At 36.1% G+C, this 24,016-nt stretch overlaps 1 protein-coding gene across 2 annotated transcripts in view; it reads left to right on the top strand.

Moving 5' to 3' along the window:
• The window catches only part of Pkn2 (protein kinase N2), a 114,853-nt gene that overhangs the window by 29,450 nt on the left and 61,387 nt on the right, over positions 1-24,016 (top strand). For both annotated transcript variants that reach the window (XM_052731970.1, XM_052731971.1), the window contains exon 2: positions 8,033-8,333. In XM_052731970.1, coding sequence (XP_052587930.1) covers positions 8,033-8,333 — 301 coding nt within the window. The remainder of the gene's footprint in view (positions 1-8,032; positions 8,334-24,016) is intronic.

Here is a 24,016-nt window from a genome sequence, read left to right as displayed (position 1 = left end):
GAATCTTAAGATCAACCTTGAAAATTTTCCTGAACACCACATTGCTGTTACTTCTACCACACACTGTTAGTAAAGTTAGTCAAAGAGCTACCCCAGAGACAGAATGAGAGGAGTGAGGAATAATTCAATGCCTTTGTATCAGTAATACTGTTCCCTTCATAATGGACTTTTCTGCATCTTCCTAAGTACAGATCAGACTATCATTTTGTTGCCAAATTCTGCCCCGAATTTCCATTTACTTATAGTGAAAATTAAAGACGTAAATTGGTAGGTGAGGCCCTGTGTATTTTATTATATCCAAGTCACTATGTATGGTGCTGAAGAAAAGGAACTATTATAAACTATTTGTGTGGAGGGATGTAAATTAGTATAGTTGCTATGCTAGTCAATATGAATATTGAAAACAGAATAACCAAACCAGGGTATGGTGTGGTGCACACCTTTAATCCCAGCACTTAGGAGGCAGAGGCAGGTGGATCTCTGAATTCCAGGCCAACCTAATCCACATAGTGAATTGCAGGACAGCCGAGGCTACACAGAGAAACCCTGTCTTGAAAAAAACGAGGAAGAAGGAAGGAAGGAAGGAAGGAAGGAAGGAAGGAAGGAAGGAAGGAAGGAGAAAGAAAACAGAATAACCATATGATCCAGGTGTGCCTCTGAATACATATAACTGAAGGACTCCAGATTGACATACAGCAGAGAACTTGGACATCCTTTTTACTGCAGTACTCCTTCACAATTTACAGAGTCAACCTGGATGTTTGTTAGTAGATAAATGAATAAAGAAAATATATGCACTGTGGAGTATTACTCAAGCTGCAAAGAAGAATGAAATTATGTCATTTGCAAGCAAATGAATAGAAATGGAGATTATCATGTTAAATGAAATAAGGCACACTCAGAAGAATACCGTGTTTTCTCTCATATAGAGTCTATATATAAGAAGCACATATGTATTAAATACCTCAGGCATGAAAATAGAAGAGGGACTATTTGTAAGAGGAAGGGGACCTGCAAGAGTAGGGAAAGGGATGTCAGAATTTATAGGGGGTAAATATGAGCAGAGTATGTGATAAGTGTATGAAAATGTCAAAAGAAACTAATGTGTACAATGATTATATGTGAATAATAATTGTTTTAGAGTCCAAGGGTAGGCAGTGTAGGAGCTGTGTACCAGACGAATAAGGATTTCTAGGACTGAGCCTTTTTTCTGCTCTGTCATTCATGGTGAATTGGCTTTTGTCCTATTTGTACTTCAGTGTCACAGATGGTTGCTACATTTTCAGGCCTTGGATCTTTATTCCAGGCAATAGAAAAGCAGCTGTGAGCACTACCCTGAAGAAGGGGTTAGTTCTCTTTAACAAGAATTGTCTATATGGCTGTTTGTAGGTACAAGAAAGGCTAATGAAGTGAAGATTTTATCTGTACACTTGGATGCATCTAACCAAAAGTATTGTCTTAGTAAAGATAATGGGAGGGTGGGTATTATGTAGAAACCCAGTACTCAGTACTGTCTGCTTCAGGACTGTGTGCCAGGAGTGGCACTGTTGCTATGAAAGCACATTTCTTATATTTTGGTTGTGACCCTAGCCTTAAATGGTTGAGCCATCTCTCCAGCCCAGTCAGTACATCTCCTAGTTCTGGGTATAACCACTGTTAGACTTGAGAAATAGTATATTAAGGTAGTGGTCATAATAATAATGAGGAAATGTCATAATAATAATGAGGAAATTGAAGCTTTAGCATGATTGGAATATTAGAATTATACATGACCATTCTGATTTTGAGTGCATCACTCTTCATGTTACATTCTAACATGGACTTTCGTTAAATAACTATGTAGCCTGCATTTGTGTGAAGGTTTTGAAACTGGCTTTCATGTGTTTCTTCTTAAATAAATTGAACACTTAAAAAAGGTCACTTTTATCTTTGTATTTTCACTACTGCATATTGTTTCTAATAAGTAGTTAAAATTAAAAAATAGGAAAACCCTATTTTTTATATGAGCAAATTGGGAAGAGGGAAGTGATGGTATACCATGCTTGTGTTGGATAGCTCCTAATAAGGCTACCATTTGAACTGAAGTTGGATTCCTAGTTGAGATCAGGCCTCTGAAGTATAAAATGATGGGTTAGAGTGAAATAAGAGGGGAAGACCTATGTTTGCCAGTGTCCCTGACTTAAGAAAGTTGTAATGCAAGTCATTTAGGTCAAGGCTTAGTTCAAATATAGTAAGTGAGTGTTCCGAAGGGCCCTCATTAAAGAAGATATAGCAGAAAAGAGCACCAGACTAGGAGTCAGAAGGCCACTCTGCTGCACCAGCCAGGTTGCTGACTCTTTGTGATCATAGATTATTTGCTTGGCTGCCTTGAACCTGATTGCCTAAAACTACAGTCAAGGGGATTAGACCAATGATTTTTTAAATCCTGGTAGTCAGGACAGTATATGAATCATGACATCCAGTGTTTTCATGGGTGTTCTGACATTTCTTGGCATCTGTCAGGTCAGACTGTTTCATATTTCTGAAATACAGTAGAAGTAACAGCCTTTTCACTTCTCTGGGAACTTTGCCAGTGAGGCATTAACATCCTTTCCTGTCTCTTTCTTAATTAAGTACTTGGTCACAAGCGGCAGGTCTTAGTCTTCATTTTGTTTTCCAAATCTGGTCCTGTTCTTATTTCAATGTTTTCTTAACTACATTGTGAATTTATTGAAGTATAGTAGATTGAAAATGCCAATTTATGTTTTAGACTAAAACCAGAATTTTATTGTTTCATAATGTATGTATTTGGTAAATATAACTTTAAAAACAAACAACACATTTCTTCATTTGAAATAACTGGCTGGCAGTGATATGGTCTACTTAGAGAAGAATGTGTAGTTCCACCTCTTACAGTAGAAATGCGTTGAATCAAAAAGCTTAACTATAAAAAGCAAATACATGGTATAAAATACCATTATAAATTTTTAAATTTGACAGAAGTGAAATAGTGAATGCTGCCTTTTGTTTCTTTTAAGAAATGTCTTTATTAGGAAGGGTAAAAGATTAGGGAAAATTTTATTTCTAAAAGCTAGACAGAATATGTAGAATTTGGAAGAACAGAGTAAAAATCCCTACTAATATTTTGACCCAGAGATAATTATGATTGTTTTAATATCTTTTTCCATTCTTATGTTAAACATAACATTTGAAATAAAAATATTGTGTACACTTAGCAGAATACCAAGATAGATATAACTATTGTGAGTGGGTTAATGGAACCCATAAATAAGAGAAATTGGTTTTTATTCTGTAAACTTTTTGTTGGCACTTAAATAGCATCCTGATTATTTTTGTTTTTTGCTGGTGAGGATCAATTCTTTTATAGTTGTAGTGTTTTTAGCTAGCAGTCATTACTATTTATTTTCTTTTATTTTGTTTCTATAATTACTAGAGCAAAAGGAATCATTGTTAAGTTTCTATTTATATTAGTAACTTTCTATTAAGGCTATTAATCTTAGAGCTGTGTATAGTGAGCAGTATGATTTTTTAAAATCTTTGTCAAGTGGACAAAATCTTTGTCAAATGGAAAAATAGTGTAGTCTTTTTTGTCAAAGCAGCAATTTTCTTTAATGAAAGTAATTCAGATGAACTTTTTTATTTCTGTATTGGGAATTTGTTTTCCTCAGCTATCTGTCTGATGTACTAATTAACTCTAGTCTCTTACTTAACCTGTTCACTTACATTTTAAAATTTATTTTGTTTCCTTTGAAAAGCCTTGTAATTTTTGTCTTCTGTATTATTCATTTAGTTTTTATTGTTCTGCCAATTAAAACCTCCTTACTTAATCATTTCAGTTGTAAAGATGATTCTTAGGGCATTAATTTCACATATGAATTCACATTTTTAAAATTTGAATGTTGCTTTACAGATAAAAGATGACAGAAAATTTAATATATATTAAATATTAATAGGTTGGATTGGTAATGAAAACCTTGTTAAAACACTTTAAACAGTTTGGTCAATCATTTGGTAATGTTGGACTTAGATTAGTGGTTTAAAAAAACACTTGAGCCTTTGCAAAACAAAATAAAATTAGAATGTAAACAGCAGATTTTAGATTTTTTTTTATTAGAATGGAGTGGCTAAGCATACAGTTTCAGTGATAAAAGGCAGGCAAAATGTGGCTCTTCTTCATGTATACTCAGTGATGGTGGATAGTCTACACAGTTGAGAGTTTAGCTTTATGTCTAGAATTAGCTCATGAACTCATTTTCCTCTTTTGTTCTCATACTTTCAGAGCATATTAATGAATTTAAAAGGGATTTTGTAATTAGAAGTTGGATCCAACTTTGTTTTTGTTGTTGTTTTACAGTGTGGTGGCGGGGAAAAATTGAGGACCTGGGACATGCTAGACAACTCCCTGCCAGTTTGTTTTTCTAGATAAGGTCTCACCATGTAGCTCAAGCAGGCCTTGAACTGCTTGCTGGTAGACCTGTTAGTCTCAGTTTTCTTGTGTTTGCCTCCCAAGTGCTGGGATAATAGGTATATACCACTACACTGCACTTTTGTAGAAAGATGTTCTGAACTAATGGATAAAAGCATGAAGCTAGTAATTTAGGTAGGTGTAGACAGTCAGGTCTTCCTCCCACAACAGAAAATATTAAGGCAGAAGTTGCCACCAAGGATTTCCCACCGCTTATGAACTATTTTCCTGTAGCTAATTTAGTTTATTCAGGTTAAGAGTATTATTTCATTGCCTAAGAGTAGTTTCTGGCATTATAATTGATTTTAGTTTTTTCTGGGGGGGGGGATAAATACCGTATTTCAATTATTGTAAATGTAAGAAAATTATGGTTGTTTAAAAATAAACTTTCAGTTTATTCTAACTAAAATTTAAAAATTTTAATTCTAACTAAAAGGTTTTAAAAGGGTAGTGGTGGTACATGCTGGAGGCAGAAGTGGGAGGATCTCTGAGGCTAGGCTGGCCTACAAAAGAGTGCCAGACTAACCAGGGCTACATGGTGAGAGTATGCTGGAAAAAAAGGCCGAGGCGGGGTGGAGGGTGTTCTAACCTTTTGGGGGTCTGGAGTCTGGTATCTGGAACATTTGTTTATTTTAAGTTATTGGCCATATTTTGTACATCCCTGGTTCCTGTCCTAAAGGCAATTGATTCATGTCATAGAAAAAGGTGGAGTAAAAATATGGTTACTAAAAAGAAGAGGGAGCCAACCTGTTATCAGTCAAACTTCATACCTGACTTTCCGATGGTGGAATCCTAGTTTGCTTCTGAGCTTCCAGGATTATTCTTTTTATCAGAAAGAGGGAAACATGAGTTCATTAATTCGTGTGTGTGTGTGTGTGTGTGTGTGTGTGTGTGTGTGTGTGTGTGTGTGTGTGTAAACTAATTTTAAATGGCAAATCTTTTTCTTTTTAAAAAGTTTATCTGCCAAATATAACCCTGCCCTCAAACTGCTCCTAGTCTTTGGAGTGATCAGATAACAAAAGGGAAAAGGATTTAAACAAGATTCATGGTACCAGCACACAGGAGAATCATTTAACTCCTAAAGAAGAACATTGGCAGGAAATTCTTTCCCAGGAAGGCTATCATGAACTTTGAAACAAAAAGTTACCCAGGCCAAGAAGGAACTTGGAAGACGTAGTTGGAGACAGAGAGGTGGTATATCCCAAAGGTATAACGTGCATGGTGATGGAGCCAAGAAAAATGGTCTCTCAAAGTAATTTCCCATAACTTGATATTGTTGGACTATGGAGAACAATCTGAAAAGCAGAGTTGAAGTAAGTAAGGGCTGTCAAAGAATTCACATCAAATATGTGAGCTGTTTTTATCTTTTTATTTTAACAGCCTTTTGTTCTATAAATGTTACATTTTTGTTTCACTTTGTATTGTTACTGTATACCATTGACTAGGTTGTTAAAACACAGATATTAAGATAGTTAGAACTTACGATTTATTTAACAGAACTATTGGATTTTTTTTTTTTGGCTTGCAAAGAATAAGGAAAAAATTACTGAAATACGAAGAATACCATAAAACCAAGAAATTTTAAGGACTTGTGGTTTATGGTATAGTATTAATCCAAGAACTTATTAAATTAATTTCTGTGATATTTTCTGATGAACTTACAAGAATTGAAATAAAAATACCTAGTAGAGTTGGATTAATTTAAAGCTTTTTTTCATCTAAGTATTTTTTGCTTCAGTCTGTTTTATGTAAGCCTGTAGAGTAGGACTCTTATTCTTTGGTAGTCATCATATGGATGGTGTTTCCAACACCTAACCTAAGGTGAATTGGAAACTAAAATGATGAGACTCACAGTGGATTATAAATGTTGAAGGAACTGGAGATGTAGCGCAGTGGTGTGGGGCTTGGCTAGCATGTGAAGCTTAAGTTTTATCACCAGCACTGTGTGAATGAATGTATGTGTGAATGAATGAATGAATGAATGAATGAATACTGAAAAATTTCAACAGTATTTTAGCTCAAGATAATATCATCCTAGATACACTTAGATAAAATTAAATTTAAAGCCAATAGGAACATTTCAGGAATTAGCTTGGATGAGATACATGGGATATAGTATAGAAATATTATAGACATGCATGTGAAAAAATCTTTTTTGATAGTATTTTGTTTTGTCAGAATGTCAAGGAGATCTTGGCCTTAAGGATGTTAGAAATCAATTAATACAAGTCAGCTCCTTCATCTTTTGTATAAGATGGTACCATTAGCTCACCTTTCTTCCTACTTTGCATGATACATATTTTTATTAGAGATTAAGAATTAGATGTAAAAGGTAATATACCAAAAATTTAAATAGTACTTACTCATATATCTATACACGTGTGATGAGTTTGCAGGGAAATGAAAGTCAGTCTTTTATTTCATTAGTTCTGTATTTCCAGACGTAGGTAAACATGCTGCACAGTGAAATATCTTCCTCTTTTCCATCTCATCAACAAACTAAACTCTTCTCAAAGGGAATATATGGTTGCCTCTCAGAACTTAATAATGTTCAAAGCAATGCAATTAGATTAATATCCATTATTATTACTTTAATTAGATGAGTAAAAGTAGCTAAAACATAACTTGGGAAGTTTTAAATGTAGATTGGATTTATTTAACTGATATTTAATTATAAAGGCACCTTCTTGGTTTTTAAGACATAGCTTAGAGATATTTTCTGTTAATAATTCTCTGTTTTTGTATTGCCAACCAAACTTATCAGACAGGGTAGCCATGAAAAATATATATGCAATTCTGAATACTGTCTTCACAAGCCTAATATGTATTATGATGTGATAAAAAGTGGCCAGGAAGGTATTTACTTTGTTTTGCTAGTTTATTTTTCTAGTGTTTTTTTTTTTTTAATAGAAGATAACATTATTCACCTTTAGAATTTAGTAATGCTTTTGTTAAGTGGTTAGTGAGTCAAAATTATACTTGAAATTTCTCTTAGAATGTCTTGAATTACCAAATAGCTCTGAAAGGCCACTAATACTGTTGTTCAGTTTTCATAGATAATTAAATTGAGTTCTTCTTAAAGATTGAATAACCTGCCCAGAGTTTATAATGTGGGAGTGACAATTTAACCATCTTTACACAACCCTGTGATGTCTTTGTATTGTAGATGTGTTGTGATTTATGTACTTAATTAAATTATTTGTGATAATAGCCTTGCAGTATAGCCCAGACTGACCCTTAACCTTGCAATCCTTCTGCCTCAGCTTCCCTTTGGGATTAAAGGTATGAACCATCATGCCTAGCTCATTTTAATGTAAGTGTATTTGTTAAATAATATTACTTAGTAAGTGGACAGAATATTTGAACTTTTATTCCATGTGGTTTTAATACAGGAAAATAAGTACACTGTTGCCTATTAAGGAGAAACTTAAATGTGATTCAGTTAATAAATAATCTCTTCATGATACAAACACTTATCCTTGATGCTACACATGTGCCTTTCTAGATTCCAGTGTTGTGTGTTTGTTTGTTTATTTATTTGTTTATTTATTCATTCATTCATTATAGGGAGATTCCCGGAGTCTTCCATTTTCTGAAAACGTGAGTGCTGTTCAAAAATTAGACTTTTCAGATACAATGGTGCAACAGAAATTGGATGACATCAAGGATCGAATAAAGAGAGAAATAAGGAAAGAACTGAAAATCAAAGAAGGAGCTGAAAATCTGAGGAAAGTCACAACAGATAAAAAAAATTTGGCTTATGTAGACAACATTTTGAAAAAGTCAAATAAAAAATTAGAAGAATTACATCACAAGCTACAAGAATTAAATGCGCACATCGTTGTATCCGATCCAGAGGACGCTGCAGGTATTGTACTTGCTTTGATGTTTCTGTGGTATATTGGCAGGATATGCGTCCTTCCAGGGAATTTGAAGTTTTATGACAGTAGTTTTTAGCTGTTCTAAAAGTACAGACTGTTTTCTCTGTGGTTAAAGTCTTGTTTATATACTATTCAGAAGGTTATTGAGTTGATGGCTGTGAAAGTTCAAGCATTTACTTAGAGATAAGTAACTGTTGTATTCTTTCTTCCCTGGTCAGTAGGACAGGACATGTAATGATTTTCTAGTATTGTTTTGTAATGAGTTAACCACATGCTTTTAACCTTATGATCAGTAGCAGAAGTGTTCCAGATGACTTTTAAAAGTGAAAGTGAAAAATTCATTCTATGAGACTGACAAGACAGCTTAGTCAGTAAGGGCACTAACTAGCTCCTGAGCCTGAGTACTGGAGCCTGAAGACTTGAGAACTTTTAATACCCAGTACTCACACAGTGGGAAGACACATTTTTTTTTTTATTACTTTACTTGCCTCTCCCAAATATATAAATGTGAAAGAAATATGCATTCTGTGAAATAGATACTTCAGATTTTTTAGCCATTAATCAGATTTATCACCTTGGTGCTTTGTGTACAAAGAACATGAATTAAGCACCTGCACTATCAGGCTCATTGCTTAATAAGAAAGGAAAAAAAGTAAAAACAAAACAAAAACCTGAAAACCCAAACTTACCTTTCACTTCTCTTTAAGTATAGAAAATAAGAGGGAACTGTAATTCATGGTTCCAACCTAAGACCACTATTTTTAAAGAATCAACAGACATTTAGTTAGAAATTTTTTTCAGTAGTACAAAAAGTGAAGATGGGAAAATAACCTCTCTCTTTCAAAGGCAGCATTGCTTTTTTTATTGTATAGCTTTTCAAGAAAAATGTCTATGTTCATACCATTATCCACTTATCAATAAGTATATTCTTTCTTTAACTTTATATGAAATATTTAAGACACTTGTAGTATAATAGTTTTGTTATTGCAAAGATCATATTTTGAGTGAAGTTAATTAAACTGTAATCCTTTCATTTGCAATAAGTAAATAGACAAAGGAAAAGTCATTTATAAAGAGTAAAACCTTAGTATCAGAGATTTTAGATGAACATATGATTAGCTAGTAAGAGTTAATAGGTGTAAAATTAACGAAATTTCAGAAAATACAGTATTTAGTACTCTTACTTTATTACCTTCTACATCTGGGATTTAGGACTTTTCTTTGGAAGAGACTCTGTATATAGACTTCAACCATGTACAAGAACTTAATCTTTAAAATGACGTAAATAATAGAAAATCAATCTTTCCGTTTTAGAACTGAAACAATACCAAAGGTGTGAATTAATTTGCTCAGAATAGTCAGGCTAGTTATATACTTTCTGCTCCTCAACTAGGATTCTCTTACCCATAAATTCCATAATTATATTATAAATGGAAAAATGTATTGTGAATATTCCATTTTTAGTAGTAGTATTTTATAAACTAAGAAAGTCTGTTGTGTTTGGATCTCTGCCAAGTTCTACATGTCTTGCCTGTTGCGTCTTTAGAAGTCTAAAATAAGAAATTGTTAGAGCTTTAAACTCCATTTAGAGAAAGCATTTTTCTTCATAGAATACTGAGAACTGCCTTGTGATTCATTAAAATATGAACGTTTTAGTAACACAAAATGTAGCCCATTTGGTTTGTCTAGTCCCTTTTTAAAAATTAATCTTAATGGACTAAAAATTGCATATGATAAACATATGTGAGTGATTTACATATATGTTTAAGTATGCAATTTGATGGTTTTAACAAATGTACATAATGTATCTAGGGAAATGTTATTAGTTCTACTTAGGATGTTTCAGTGATTCCCTTCTGTGCCTTCCCAGTCAGTTTCCACCCCATTCCTCATTCCTAGCAGCTACTAATATATTGTCCATCACTTAACAGTAAATATTTTAGAATATTGACCATCAAGATTTATTTATTTGTTTGTTTGTTGATTTATTTTAATAGCCTCCTTTAAGACCTACTGTCAAATTCCTGGGCTCTCTCAACAGCCAAGTTGAGTAACATTGTGAAAACTTCCCAGATGATTCATCCTTATCCTCTCTGTGCTGCTTTATTTCCATACACATTTATCCCTTGCTAAACTGTGTGCCCCTTGATGTTTTCTAGTCTTATTATAGAATCTGGAACATAGGAGCATATAACTGAATATTATAGATGTTTAAACTCAGCAAATCAAAATCGTACCTTCTCTTTTGTAATTATTGTCAAAGCATAATTTGTCATTTCACTTTAAACATTAAATAAGGTAGAGAACAAGCCTAAAAATAAGTTTTAGGATAAAACCAAAAATGTTGAATATTTATCTTGTAGATAACTGGAAGCCAAATATATATAATGTCACTTTGTGCTTTGATTGTTTAATATGTCAGTATGTTGGAATAAAACTTGGTAATTCTGTTAAACTCTGCATTTTTTTTTAGTGTGTGTGTGTGTGTGTGTGTGTGTGTGTGTGTGTATACAGGCACACATATACATGCCATGGTACATATATGGAGGCAAGAGGAGACAGCTTTGTGTGAGTCCTTGCCTTTTACTTTGCTTAGTACAAGATCTTGTGTTGTTTACTGCTATGTACACCAGCCTAACTGGCCAGCAAACTTCTGAGGTTTCTCCTTTCTATGCCTCCTATCTCCCTTTAGGAGCACTGGGATTATAGACATGTGCTTACCATGTCTGACTTCTGTGTGGTCCTGGGGATTCGAACTCTAGTTGTCACAGTTGCACGCTGAGCCATCTCCTCAGCCTGGAGGCTTGTTCATAATTCAGCTCTGTAATAATTCTTAAATCATTGGTTATACACATGCCATGGCACATATATGGAGGCCAAAGAAGACAGCTTTGTGTGCCAATCCTTGCCTTTTACCTTGCTTCATATAATGTAGGACGAATTGCTAGATGGTCTTATTAATAAAAAACCAGAGCCAAATATTAGAGTTAAAACCTGAGAGATCAGAGGAATAGGAAAAGCCATAGCCAACCTCACCTTACCATCCCAGCTACTTCCTGTATACCCACGCCTATATGCCTTTCTGTTCTGCCATCTCATTTCCTCTCTCCGCCCAGCTACGTCACTTCCTCTTTCTGCCCATCTCTTTCATTTTTGTCTATCTGTATAGACCTCCAGACCTTTATGGCTAACTAGTGTTAGAATTTAAGGCGTGTGTCACCATGCCTGGCTCTGTTCCCAGTGTAGCCTTGAACTCACAGAGATCCACCTGCCTCTGCCTCCCAAGTGCTGGGATTAAAGGCATGTGCCACCACTGCCTGACCTCTATGTTTACTATAGTGGCTGGCATTTTCCTTTGCTCATCAGATAAACTTTATGAGGGTGTGCAATATATTGGTAGACCCAGCATATCACCACAAACCATTCAATACAAATTGTAAAACATTGCCTATAAGAAATTTAATGTCATTAATCAGTGGGAAAATATCCTATGTTCATAGGAAGAATAGTATTGTAAACAAGTCTGGTAGTGCAGGCCTGTAAACCCTTCTAACTCAGAAGGCTTAGGTAGGAGGATTGCAAGTTCTGGTCTCCCTGGGCAGCAAAGTGAATTTAAGGCCAGTCCAGATAAGTTAGTTAGGCCGTGTCCTAAACTACAAAGTAATACAGATAAATACAGTGTGTTAAAATACTAACTAAAGACAAAGGATTGAGGTTATAGCACAGTGGTAAAGCCTTTGCCTAACATGTGTGTCTTTAGGAGGTGTAAAATAATAGTAATATTAAAATGTCCGTACTACTGAAAATGATCTATATATTTAATGCAGTCTCTGACAAAAACCTCAATATTCTTTTATTAGCAGTATGTGGGGTGTCCATGATTATGTATATGTATGTGTTTATGAGCCACGTGTGTAGAGGTCAGAAGAAAGCTTTCAGGAATTGGTTCTCTCTATCCATCATAGGCTATGGGGCTCAGACTAAGGTCATCGTCTTGGAAGGTAAACATTTTTCACCTTTTGCGCCATTTTGCCATCCTTCAATATCATTTTTCACAGAGATATTTATAGAAAATATCTATAAAACTTGTATAGAGTCACAAAAAAACTGAATGACCAGAGCCATTTAGGGGAAAAAAAAATCTAAAAGTATCAAATTACTGGTTTTCATAGTATATTTTAAAACTATACTAATTAAAGCAGTGTAATATTGGCATAAAACAGACATATCAACCAATAAAGTAAGCTGGTCCAGAAATAAGCCTACATATTTATAGTCAATTTTGGCAAAAGTGCTAGGAATACACTTCAATACTCGTCAATAAATAGTGTTTAGGATGCTGGATATCCACATGTATTAAAATAAAATGGGCCCTTAACTCATCCTTACACTAGAATAAATTAAAAATAAGTTAAATGTTTAAATGTAAGATTTGAAACTATAAGCTACTAGAGGCACACTAGGAGAGAATATTTGTGTCATTGGCCCGAGTAAGGCCTTCTTGAAAAATCGATAAATAAATGGGATTGCAACAAATTTAAAAGGCTTTTGCATGACAAAGGAAATAATGGATTGACGAGACAACACACAGGTTGCAGGAAATATATGCAACACATATTAAGGTATTTTTCAAGGAACTCAGACTACCAATAAAGAAAACATTACCTTAGTTTTTTAAAAAGAGATCAAAAACTTGAATACAGCTGTAGGTGTGGTTCGCTGATAGTGTGAGGCTCTGGGTTCTACCCATACCACAAAACTAAGGGGGAGTGGTTTTAAAAAAACAACAGGGCTGGAGAGATGGCTCAGCTGTTAAAGGCCAGGCTCACAACCAAAAATATAAAAAATAAACCTCAAATCAGAAACCCTGAATATAGGCATTTCTCAGAAGACATGCAAATGGAAGTGTTCAGTACATAATTGTTGGAGAAATATAGCTGAAAACCATAGAGACATTTCTTCCCTCCTCTTAGCTGGGTTATTTATTTAGAAGTTAAAGGATCCATGCAGGCAAGGATAGAGAGAAGGAAATCCTTGGGTATTCCTGGTGCTACTGCAAGTTAGTAGAACTAGTCTGGGAAACACTATGGAGGTTTCTCATAAACAAAAGAAAAAGTAGGTCAGTGGTAAGAGTGTGTGCAAGGTCCTCATTCTGTCTCTAGCACTTCAAACACAAAGAATTGCCATATGATTCAGTAGTCTGTCTTACTTCTGAGTATTTGATCAAAGGAGTTAGAATCATCACATCAAAGAGATGATGGCCGTACCCCATGTTCCTTGCAGTATTTTCCATCATAGCTAAGCTGTGGGAACAATTTACATGGTCATCAATAAACAAGTGGAGTAAAAGTAGAATTTCAGTCCGGGAATACTGTTCATTTGGGAGAACTCTTAATAAGCACAAGGTTCTGTGTTCAAGCCTCAGTACCATTGCACCCTTGAGTGCTTCTATATATATGAGGAATACCATTAAGCTCTTAAATAGCTGGAAAACATCATTTGAAACATGGATGAATCTAGTGGGCATTATCATAAGTACAATAAGCTATATAAAGAGACAAGTTCTATGTATCAGATTACTTGCATAAGTAACCTAAAAACATTCAACTCAACAATCAATGCCTGATTTAGACATTTCTGTTGTAGAAATGAAACATCATTCTGTATACAATGGTTATTCATCAATTAAAAGTAAGATAAAACTTTAAAAATAGTCTCATGGAATGTTATTTTTAGCACAAATAGAAATTATGAATGTATGGTTAGTTGAGACTAAATGTACCGTACATGAAAGATTGCTGATCTCTGTAAAATAGAGCTGCAGTCTAACAGTGAATTAGCACCTGGTACTCCAAATGGAACCGTTTGTGAAAGAACCATTTCTGAGTATTTAAATGAATCTTTTTTTTTTTTTTTTTTTTTTTTTTGGTTTTTCAAGACAGGGTTTCTCTGTGTAGCTTTGCGCCTTTCCTAGAACTCACTTGGTAGACCAGGCTGGCCTTGAACTCACAGAGATCCACCTGCCTCTGCCTCCCGAGTGCTGGGATTAAAGGCGTGCGCCACCACCGCCCGGCTAAATGAATCATTCTTAAAGAAGAGGCTAAGAAAATTATGCTTGGACCATGGTGCCCTACTAGATAGCTCAGGCAGGAGAGGAGGATCGGGTTCAGGCCAGCCTAGGTTAGGCTACATAGTGCATTGCAGACCACTAGTGCTACACAGTGAAGCTCTGTCTCAAACAATAAAAACCACAGCATGTGTCAGGCATGGTGGCACAAGCTTTAATTCCAGCACTCAGAGGCCAAGGCTACATCGTGAAACCCTGAAACCCTGTCTCAAAAACAAACCAACACACACAGTGTGGTTAAGTTCCCTGTTTTCATCTTTTTAAAAAATATTTGTTTCTTGTGTTGTGTGTGTGGGTAGGGTGCACATGCCACACGTTCCAGGGATTGATTTCTGATTAAGCTTAACACCAAGTGCCTTTATCCACTAAGCTATCTCCCTGACTCACTGTTTTCATCTTAGTTCATTTTTCTATCTTCTCATACCCTCAAACTATAATGAATAATTACACTTACTAATCTAGTGATTATTTTCTTGAATATCTAGTACACACACACACACACACACACACACACATGCAGTTGACTTAGTATGTAAGTAACAAAATTGAGGTTTGTGTTTGTTTTTTTCTGGGGGAGAGTTAATCTTAGCCTTTTTTTCAATGACTAAAGTGTGATTTATTAAACTATTCTTGGACAGTAGAAATAGAACTTTAATTTTCCTACTGTCATCTAAACGTGGCATGAAAATTAAAACTGAATTTAATGTGTAGTATAATATAAAGGATGGGCCCAGCAATGGTTGCTCATGCCTTTAATCATAGCACTCGAGAGGCAGAGGCAGGCGAATCTGAGTTCCAGGATAGCCAGGGATATGCAGAGAAACCCTGACTGAAGATAAAGGATGGAATCTGAACCTGTGGAATGGTTTCTTACGTTATTCCTTAATAGTCATACCATCCAATGGATTTCTCACTCTTCAACAAACATTTTGAATTGTCAAAGTCTCTTTTTCCATCCCTGGATTTGTTTCCTTATCACTGTCATCATATGATCAAATGGTGTGTGGATCCTCAATATTTAAATTATTCTTATTTTTATTACTTTTATCTTTTTATTTAATGCCTATGAGTGTTTTTTCCACATGCATATATGCACCACATGCATGTCTGGTGCCAAAAGAGGACAGGAAGAGTTACAGTCTGTGAACTTCCATTTGGGTCCTGGGAACCGAACCTGGGTCTTATGCAAGAGCAGCAAATGCTCTAAATTACTGAGCCATTTCTTCAGCTCCACTACTTGAATTCTTTGATGTACTTTAAAAAAAAAAAATGCTGTATGGTAAACTTGGTTTTGTTTTTGCTTGTTTTATGTTTGTTGTGTTTTTCTGTATCATCCTGATAGTTAACTTATTGTCAACTTACCATAACCTAGATTTGCTAAGAAAGAAGGAAGTCTCCAAAAAGGATCACTCAGGTCAGTTGTCCTGTGTGCATGTCTGTGAGGGACTGTTTTTAGTGCCTTACTTGATGTGGGAAGAACAATGAAAAGGTGGATACTGCGTGGCACCATTCTATGGGCAGAAGAAAACAGTGTCTTTATTGTCCCCCAAACTACTCTACTGCTAAGCCTTATACTAATGGCAACCGTTTATGATTAGTTCTACTTTTAAGAATGTCATAAATAGAATCATAAAGTATTTAGTCTTTAGAAACGTACTAAAGGCTGGGCGGCAGTGGCACACACCTTTAATCCCAGCACTTGGGAGGCAGAGCCAGGCGAATCCTTGTGAGTTCAAGGCCAGCCTGGACTACAGAGCAAGATCCAGGACAGGCACCAAAAAACTACATGGAGAAACCCTGTCTCACCCCCCGCCCCCCAAAAAAGGACTAAAATTAGCCTATTGCCTTTTGAGATTCATCTAAGAAATATGTATTAGTAATTGTACAATTTTTCTCAATACTGTATATGTATCACAGGTTATTCATTCACCAGGGATACCGGAGTTACTATTCTGTTTTAGGCAATCATCAGCCAAGTTTCTATAAATACTCATGAATGGAATTTTGTATGAGCAAATCTTTACTTTGATAAACGCCTGTGACCGAGATCGCAAAGATATTTGTGTTATAGTTTCTTATTGATGTGAAGAGACACCATAACCATGGCAACTCTTTAATGGGGTGGCATGCTTACAGTGTCAGAGGTTTAGTCCATTATCATCATGGCAGGAAGCAAGGCAGCATGCAGGTAGACATGGTGCTAGAGAAGGAGCTCAGAGTTCTTACATCTTGACTCACAGGCAACAGGAAGTGGTCTGAGACACTGGGCATGGCTTGAACATATATGATACCTCAAAGCCCGCCTCCATAATGACACTTCCTCCAACTAGGCCACACCTACTCCAACAAGACCACACCTCCTAATAGTGCCACTTCCTTTGGGAGCCATTTTCTTTCAAACCACCACAATGTGCTTTACTGTCCTTAAACTTAACAGAAACTGCCAACATATTTTTCAGAGAAACTGTTTCCTTCTCACCAGCAATGCATGGGGATTCTGTAATACCACATGCTCCCCAACACTTAGTATTGAAGGTCTGTTTTCTAGCCAGTCTCAGGTGTGTTGTGGTTGACAGTGTGCCTTGTGATTAGAGAAATGAAGCAGAAGGATAAAGCATTTAAGCAGAATTTAAGAAGAATCTGCCTATGCCTTAGGTGCAGAGTTTATATACAGAATGAAGTCTCCTTTCCTAGGAGATGCAGTTGTATAGCTTTCAGACAATAAGATGCAACATAGTAGCAATTCTGAACAATGTTAATGTTAGTGTTATTTCACCTAAATCAAAAGCTGTCACACCCCACAATCTTTTTTTCAGAGCTGAGGATCAAACCCAGGGCCTTGTGCTTGCTAGGCAAGTGCTCTACCACTGAGCTAAATCCCCAACCCCACACCCCACAATCTTACCTATCTCCATTGCTTGTAATGTGTTAAGAAACCTAACCAGAGCCAGGCAGTGGTAGCCCACGCCTTTAAACCAAGCACTTGGAGGCAGAGGCAGGTGAATCTCCGATTTCAAGGTCAGCCTGGTCAGCAAAGCATGTTCCAGGACAGCCTGTTACACAGAGAAACCCTGTCTCAAAATAACAACAACAAAAGAAACCTAATCAAAGTTGATGTTGGTTTATTAAATAGCAAAATTGTTTTAGTTGATAGCATCTGACAAAGGTCACAATGAATACCCAAAATACAAAAGCTCCATCATATTTTGAGTAGGTTCCAGGTACTGTAAGAGGTAAGTCTACCTATTTAAGTAGAAAAGTTGGACTTTGGAGGAAGTATAAGCAGGTAACTAACATATGACAAGATTCTGAAACAAGATTCTGAAACAATTTGTTTTTAAATCAGTTTATGAGTATCAACTGAAAAACAAAATGTTGGTTAGTAAGTAGAACTTAGTGCCTTGTAGACTTGTAGACAGATAGAAGCTTAAGGAAATGGATAAGTGGATGAATAGTGCCTCTGTATAATATTACTTTTACTAATTTAGATTTGGCCCGTTTGCTTCAGCTGTCTTTCCTCTTAACTGTTTTAAAGGAAATAAATAGCTTTGTCTCATAAGCAGACACTCTGGCTGTATAAGTACATCTTGATGAATTTTGAGCATAGAGTCAGTTAGCTATAAATGAAGACCAAAGGTTATATATGATTGAGTAGTCATCCAGCTAGATTATTACATTGCTTTATAGTTGCTCACCAGTTAGATGACCTTTAGATCTTGTTTTTATTATTTATTGAGAAGAAAAAGAAGCTAGGCAGTAGTTTCCTCCCTGGGGTATTTTGTGAACAAGATGTTTTAATAGAGTATGTGTCAAGCATAAGGCACCTAAGCTCACCTGATCAGAATGTGAAACTTCTCTGGATGTAAGTAAAATCTTAATGATGTCAACTACATTCCTAATCTCAAAGAGGATCAAGGGGGGCTGGAGAGATGCCTAGGAGCACTTAAAGCTCTTGCAGAGGGCCTGAGTTCAGTTCTTAGCACACACATAGCAGTTTAAGCCACTTGTAACTCTAGTTCTAGGGGATCCATTGTCCACTTCTGACCTACACAGGCACTGCATGCACATGATGGACTTACATGCAGGCAAAATACATATACATGTGAAATAAAAATAAATATTTTTAAAAGGACAATTAGAGAAATGATTGATCTAAAGAACTGTATCTCTAGCCAGGATATGCTCTTTGAGCTGTACTGGTAGTCAGTAAACAAAAGAGCATCCTGTTGTGTTTTCCTTGTACCATGTCTAAGGTTGAACTCTTCACTGCAGAGCTACTTGTAAATCTTTGCCTGTGTTTTCCATGTTAATGACATCACCCCAGTGGCCATAGTTAGAACTTGTCTCTTACCTTCTGGTCACCTTCACTTTCCCATTCAGATTACCAAGGCCCGAGTCTGTCTTTAACAGATCTGTATCTTTTCTTCATTCCAGTTTTTCTTCATTCCAATTTAAACATTGCTACCAGCATTATTTTTAACTTAGTAGTCAGTGAGGAGTTGGGTTTTTGTTGATTGGGTTGGTTTGGCTTGTTTGCTTGCTTCCTTGTGTTTTTGTTTTTCGAGGCAGGATCTTGTAGCCAGGCTGACCTCAAACTTAGTAGCAGCCAACAGTGACCTTGGAATCCTGAGTGCTAGGAGTATAAGTGCAACACACATTCAAGCTTCCTAATAATGTTTTGATCCTATTGTTTCCTTATTTATGTATTATGTGGGTCTCTATTCTCTATAAAATATAGCACAAATTTGTAACATGTTAGAGATTCCCTTTATGGCCTGGCATCTGCATAGTACTTCAGCTTCTGCCATTAATCACAACTCCCAATTTTCCCCCTTGCAGCTGTGTTTGTTTGTCTCTTTTGTCTCCCTATTCTTGCACACACATGTTTGTATGTAAGGGTTTATATGCTAGTGAGACTCCCTTGGGGAAAGTAATTTTCCTTTGCAAGCGGCTAATTAGAGATAGATAGTTTCTTTGGGGATGGGAGTGCACGTCTACTTCACAGTCTCAGTGCTGGGATCCAGTCTGGTTTGGATCTGTGCTGGCCCTATGCATTTTTTAACATTATCTTTTTGATACTTTTCAATTTTATGTATTTACTCTGCTTATTTCACATTACATATAACATGTTAATTTTTTAAAATATATTTGAGGATTTCATGTGTAAACACTCAGTTTATCAGTAATATCAGTGTCCACTCTGTTTTACTCCCTTCTCCTCCTCTTCCTTTTCTCCTTCCTTTTCTTCCTCCTCTTCATCTTCTTTTTCTTTCCTTTTTCCCCTTTCTTCCTCTTCCTCCTTGTTCTTTCTTCTCCTTCTTCAACCCAGAGACTAATTAGTGCAACCTAGTATATGTATATGCTTTGGAGCCATCCACTGGAGCATGGGCAACTTAACCTGTGGCTACACCAAAGAAGGATGAGCATCTCTACCTGAGCACCTGTCCACTGCTAATGATTCTTCAGCTGGGGTCCTCATGAGCTCTTCCACTAACTCTGTTGGAATTTTGTGCAGGTAACTACAACCTACTGTGAGCTCAAGAATGGAGTAGCCAGGTCACATCCAGAAAACAGCCATTTTCACAGCACTGCTGTCTGTACTGCTCTAACATTCTTCTGCCCTCTTTTCTGTGTTGTTCTTCAGTTGATAAAGATGTCCTGTTTAGGAACTGGAGAGATGGCTCAGTGGTTAACACTGCTTTTCCAAAGGACCTGAGTTAGGTTTCTAGCACCCATGTCAGGTGGCTCACAACTGCCTGTAACTCTAGTTCCAGGGTATCCAGCATCTTCTTGTGAATTCTGCACACACAGTCACATACTCATACACAAACAAACGTGTGCACATAATTCAAAATAAATCTTTCAAAGAAGATATCGCATTTAGAGCTGAGCACTTATATCAGTAAGTGAAATTTTTACCAGGCTAATTCTGCAGACTTTTTTCTCACATGTGACTTTTTTCTACTTGAGCTTTGTGAGTTTTTAACTGTGTACTAGAACTTTGTGTTAATACTTGTTGAAATGCAGATTTGATGTCTGGTTTTTTTTCCTTTATTTTTATGACCATATTGAGTACATACAAATTTAAAATTGATGGGTATTGAATTGAAATAAAATAACTATCTTATCTATATTCTCTCTGTTGATTTAGGGGGAGAATTCTATGATTGGAGGAGAATATATCATTTGCATTCCTTTAACACTCTCTCTCCCTCTCTCTCTCTCTCTCTCTCTCTCTCTCTCTCTCTATATATATATATATATATATATATATATATATATATATATATAATACTTTAAATAAATTACGCTATAGGTCTCTTTTGTTTGTTTGTTTTGAGATAGGGTTTATTTGTGTGGCCTTGGCTGTCTTGGAACTTGCTCTGTAGACCAGGCTGGCCTTGAACACAGAGATCTACCTGCCTCTGCCTCATGAGTTCTGGGATTAAAGGCATGTGCCACCACCACCTGGCTGCTTTAGGTCTCTTGTAAGCAGCATATAGTAAGATTTGAGTATATGTATATGTGTATCTATGTGTGTATACCTGCATGTGGCTGTCAGGAAACAGCCTCTGGTATCATTGCTTTTGAGACAGGGTCTTACATTGGTTTGGAACTCACCAGGTGGTCTCTGATGGCTAGCCAGAAAGCCTAGAGATCCACCAGTCTCTGCCTCCTTTGTGCTGGGATTACAAGCATGTGTTACTACACCTGGCCTTTTATGTGGATACTAGGGATCAAATTATGTGAGTACTAGGGCTCAAACTCATGTTCTTGAGCCTGTAAGACAAGTACTTTACTGGCAGAGCTATCTCAGTCCAGATTTGATTTCATTTAATTTTTTCAGTCTAATTTTTGCTGCTTGACTGTATCATTTATATTTAAATAATTACTATTGTATTTGTGTTTGTAATAGAATAGCTTTATACTTTTAACATTTGCCTTTCTCACCATTTGTGCCAATTTAAAAATATTAAAAAGCAGTTACTTTGTTGTAATTGATTGATTTAGCTGGTACAACATCTGTACTTAACAAAATCTATATTTGATTGTTACTATTACCTGTCCCTGCTCACGTTCCCTCCCCATATATATCTATCTAGAGTTAGTTGACTGCCTTGAATCTATTTATTGTTATCTCTCACTAGTCCTAAAAACTTGATCTCCGTATTTTCAATGCTAGCCTATTTTTTTATGAGTCTGATATGCTCTTAATCTCATCTGTTGTAGTAGGTAAGACCCAAGTACTAGTGTCAAGTGCTAGTATTCCAGATGCCTAGAATCTTTGAGGGAAAACTGAACTGAAAACAGATCATTGTTAGTATATAAAATTTCAGTCAAGAGAAGAATGTGTGTCCAGTTGTACTGAAGGATGTTAGGGAATGTTTCCTAGAGAAAGTGGTGCTTATACCAACAGTAGTATGGAGGAATGTTTTTCATTTCTCAGAAACAGCTGAAAATTTTAACGTCAGATTTGCCAGGAAAGTAGTAGTGGTAGGTTAGCTTGGCTGAACAGCATAGGTCTTTAGAGCCCAGTTGCTGATTTGAGTATTTATTTGGTAGGCAATCATTTAAAAATATTTCCATGAAAGAATTAGTCATGCCCACTCACTATCCATCTTAAAACATAGCAGTTTATGTTGGTTAGTGTTCAAAAAGACATGATTTCATTGACCTATCCCTGTTGCTGTCTGCTATAACTTAAATAAGTAAAACATATTGATGTACAATCATTCAACCAAATTTACTAAGTTTGTCTATCATTTTAAAGTACTATAATGATGCTTAGAAGATTAGAAATGTGCATAATTTCTTATGATAGCCCCCCAATTGTTTTGTTTATTGTTTTTATAGTAGATGCATCAATTGGAGATTTCTCTGTAGTCATTAGAATGGAGCTAACTTTAAGTGTCAGAGTGTATGTTAAGATCAGGCATGGTGTTGCACACCTGTAAACTAGCACGTAGGAGGTTGAGACTAGCCTGGTTCCAGGGCATAGGGAGACTGTCTCAAAGAAACAGATAAACTGCTATATCTCCATTTTTTTCTTATAACTTAAAGACAGCCTTAAAATTAAAACAACAAGCACAATTTTCATCTTATAAGCTTTGGGGTTTTTTGTTTTCGTTTCCTGGAACTAGATCTGTGTAAACCAGGCTGTCCTCAAACTCACAGAGATCTACCTTCCTCTGCCTTCCAACTGCTGGAATTAAAGGAATGTGCCACCACCACCAAGCAAGCAATTATTTTTTTAAATTTCCTTTAATTTTTTTTTCTTATTACATCTCTTTATGCCATATGTATATGCACATAGGAGGGCGCATGTGTGGAGGTCAGAGGGCAACTTTCAGGAGTCAGGATCCTGGGCCTTGAACACACTTGATGCAAGCTCTCTACCTGTTGAACCATCTCACGGATCCAAATTTCCTATATTACATGAAGTGAACATTAGTGAAGACTTTTTTTTTTTTTTGCTTTTCGAGACAGTTTCTCTGTGTAGTTTTGGTTCCTGTCCTGGATCTTGCTCTGTAGACCAGGCTGGCCTCGAACTCACAGAGATCCGCCTGGCTCTGCCTCCCGAGTGCTGGGATTAAAGGCGTGTGCTGCCACCACCCGGCCTAGTGAAGACTTTTTGTTACCGTAGTTTTGGAATACTAACAAGTACACTGGAAACTATTTGTTTTCTAAAGCTATGAGTTAACCAATAACCTACATTACTGTGATCCTCCTGCCTTAGACTCTTGAGTGCTGGAAGTAAAACATGAGAGACTATACCTAGCTATTTCTCTAATTTCTAAATGAAAAAATAGAGAGCAGCAGCGTCTCATTAAAAAAAGCGTGCATACCAAAAGTTGGTGCTGTATTTGGACCTTTGAAAATTACTTCTCTGTAAAGATTAAATGAAGAGGACTGTCCACTGTTTAGCTGAGCCGTGATTTAATCTATTATACCCTTAGTATTGTTCACCATAATAGCTACAGTACAGCTATGTTAAATATGCAGTTATAACCACACTGATAATTAACAGCCACAAGATTAACCCTGCAACACAGACTCTAGAGCTCTGGCTTACTTGTTCTTTTCCTGTGGTCCTTCAGACTGAAGTCAGTGTATACTCCTTCCATAAGTTTACATACAATAAATAGTTCAGAGTCAATCACAGTAATGTACAGGAATTTAATATACACCATCTCTACCAAAACATAATACAAATTTGTATATGTTTCCAGAGACAAGGACCTTTTTTACATCTTCAGGCAAAGCATATTGTTAGACAACCCTAACTACAGGATTTCATCTCATGATAGAACTTGTGTGCCCCCCACCTTTTACCCATTGAACCTCTGATCCATGTGGAAACATGAAGAGGACAGCTTTCATTTCATTTAAAGGCAAATGTTTAGACAGGGATCGTTTCTCCCCTCATCCCAGGCTAAACACCATCCGCAGCTTTACAAATAACACATTCCTGTTCTTTCCTCGGCAGGGGCTTTGTACTGTTCATACACTTCAGTTTTTTTTTTAAACATGTGCTTTTATGGT

Source organism: Peromyscus californicus, unplaced genomic scaffold (assembly GCF_007827085.1).
Source record: "Peromyscus californicus insignis strain IS unplaced genomic scaffold, ASM782708v3 Scaffold_9__1_contigs__length_137607984, whole genome shotgun sequence".
NCBI lineage: Eukaryota > Metazoa > Chordata > Mammalia > Rodentia > Cricetidae > Peromyscus > Peromyscus californicus.
Note: the sequence above shows the minus strand (reverse complement) of the source record. Positions and strands in the feature narration are given on the sequence as shown.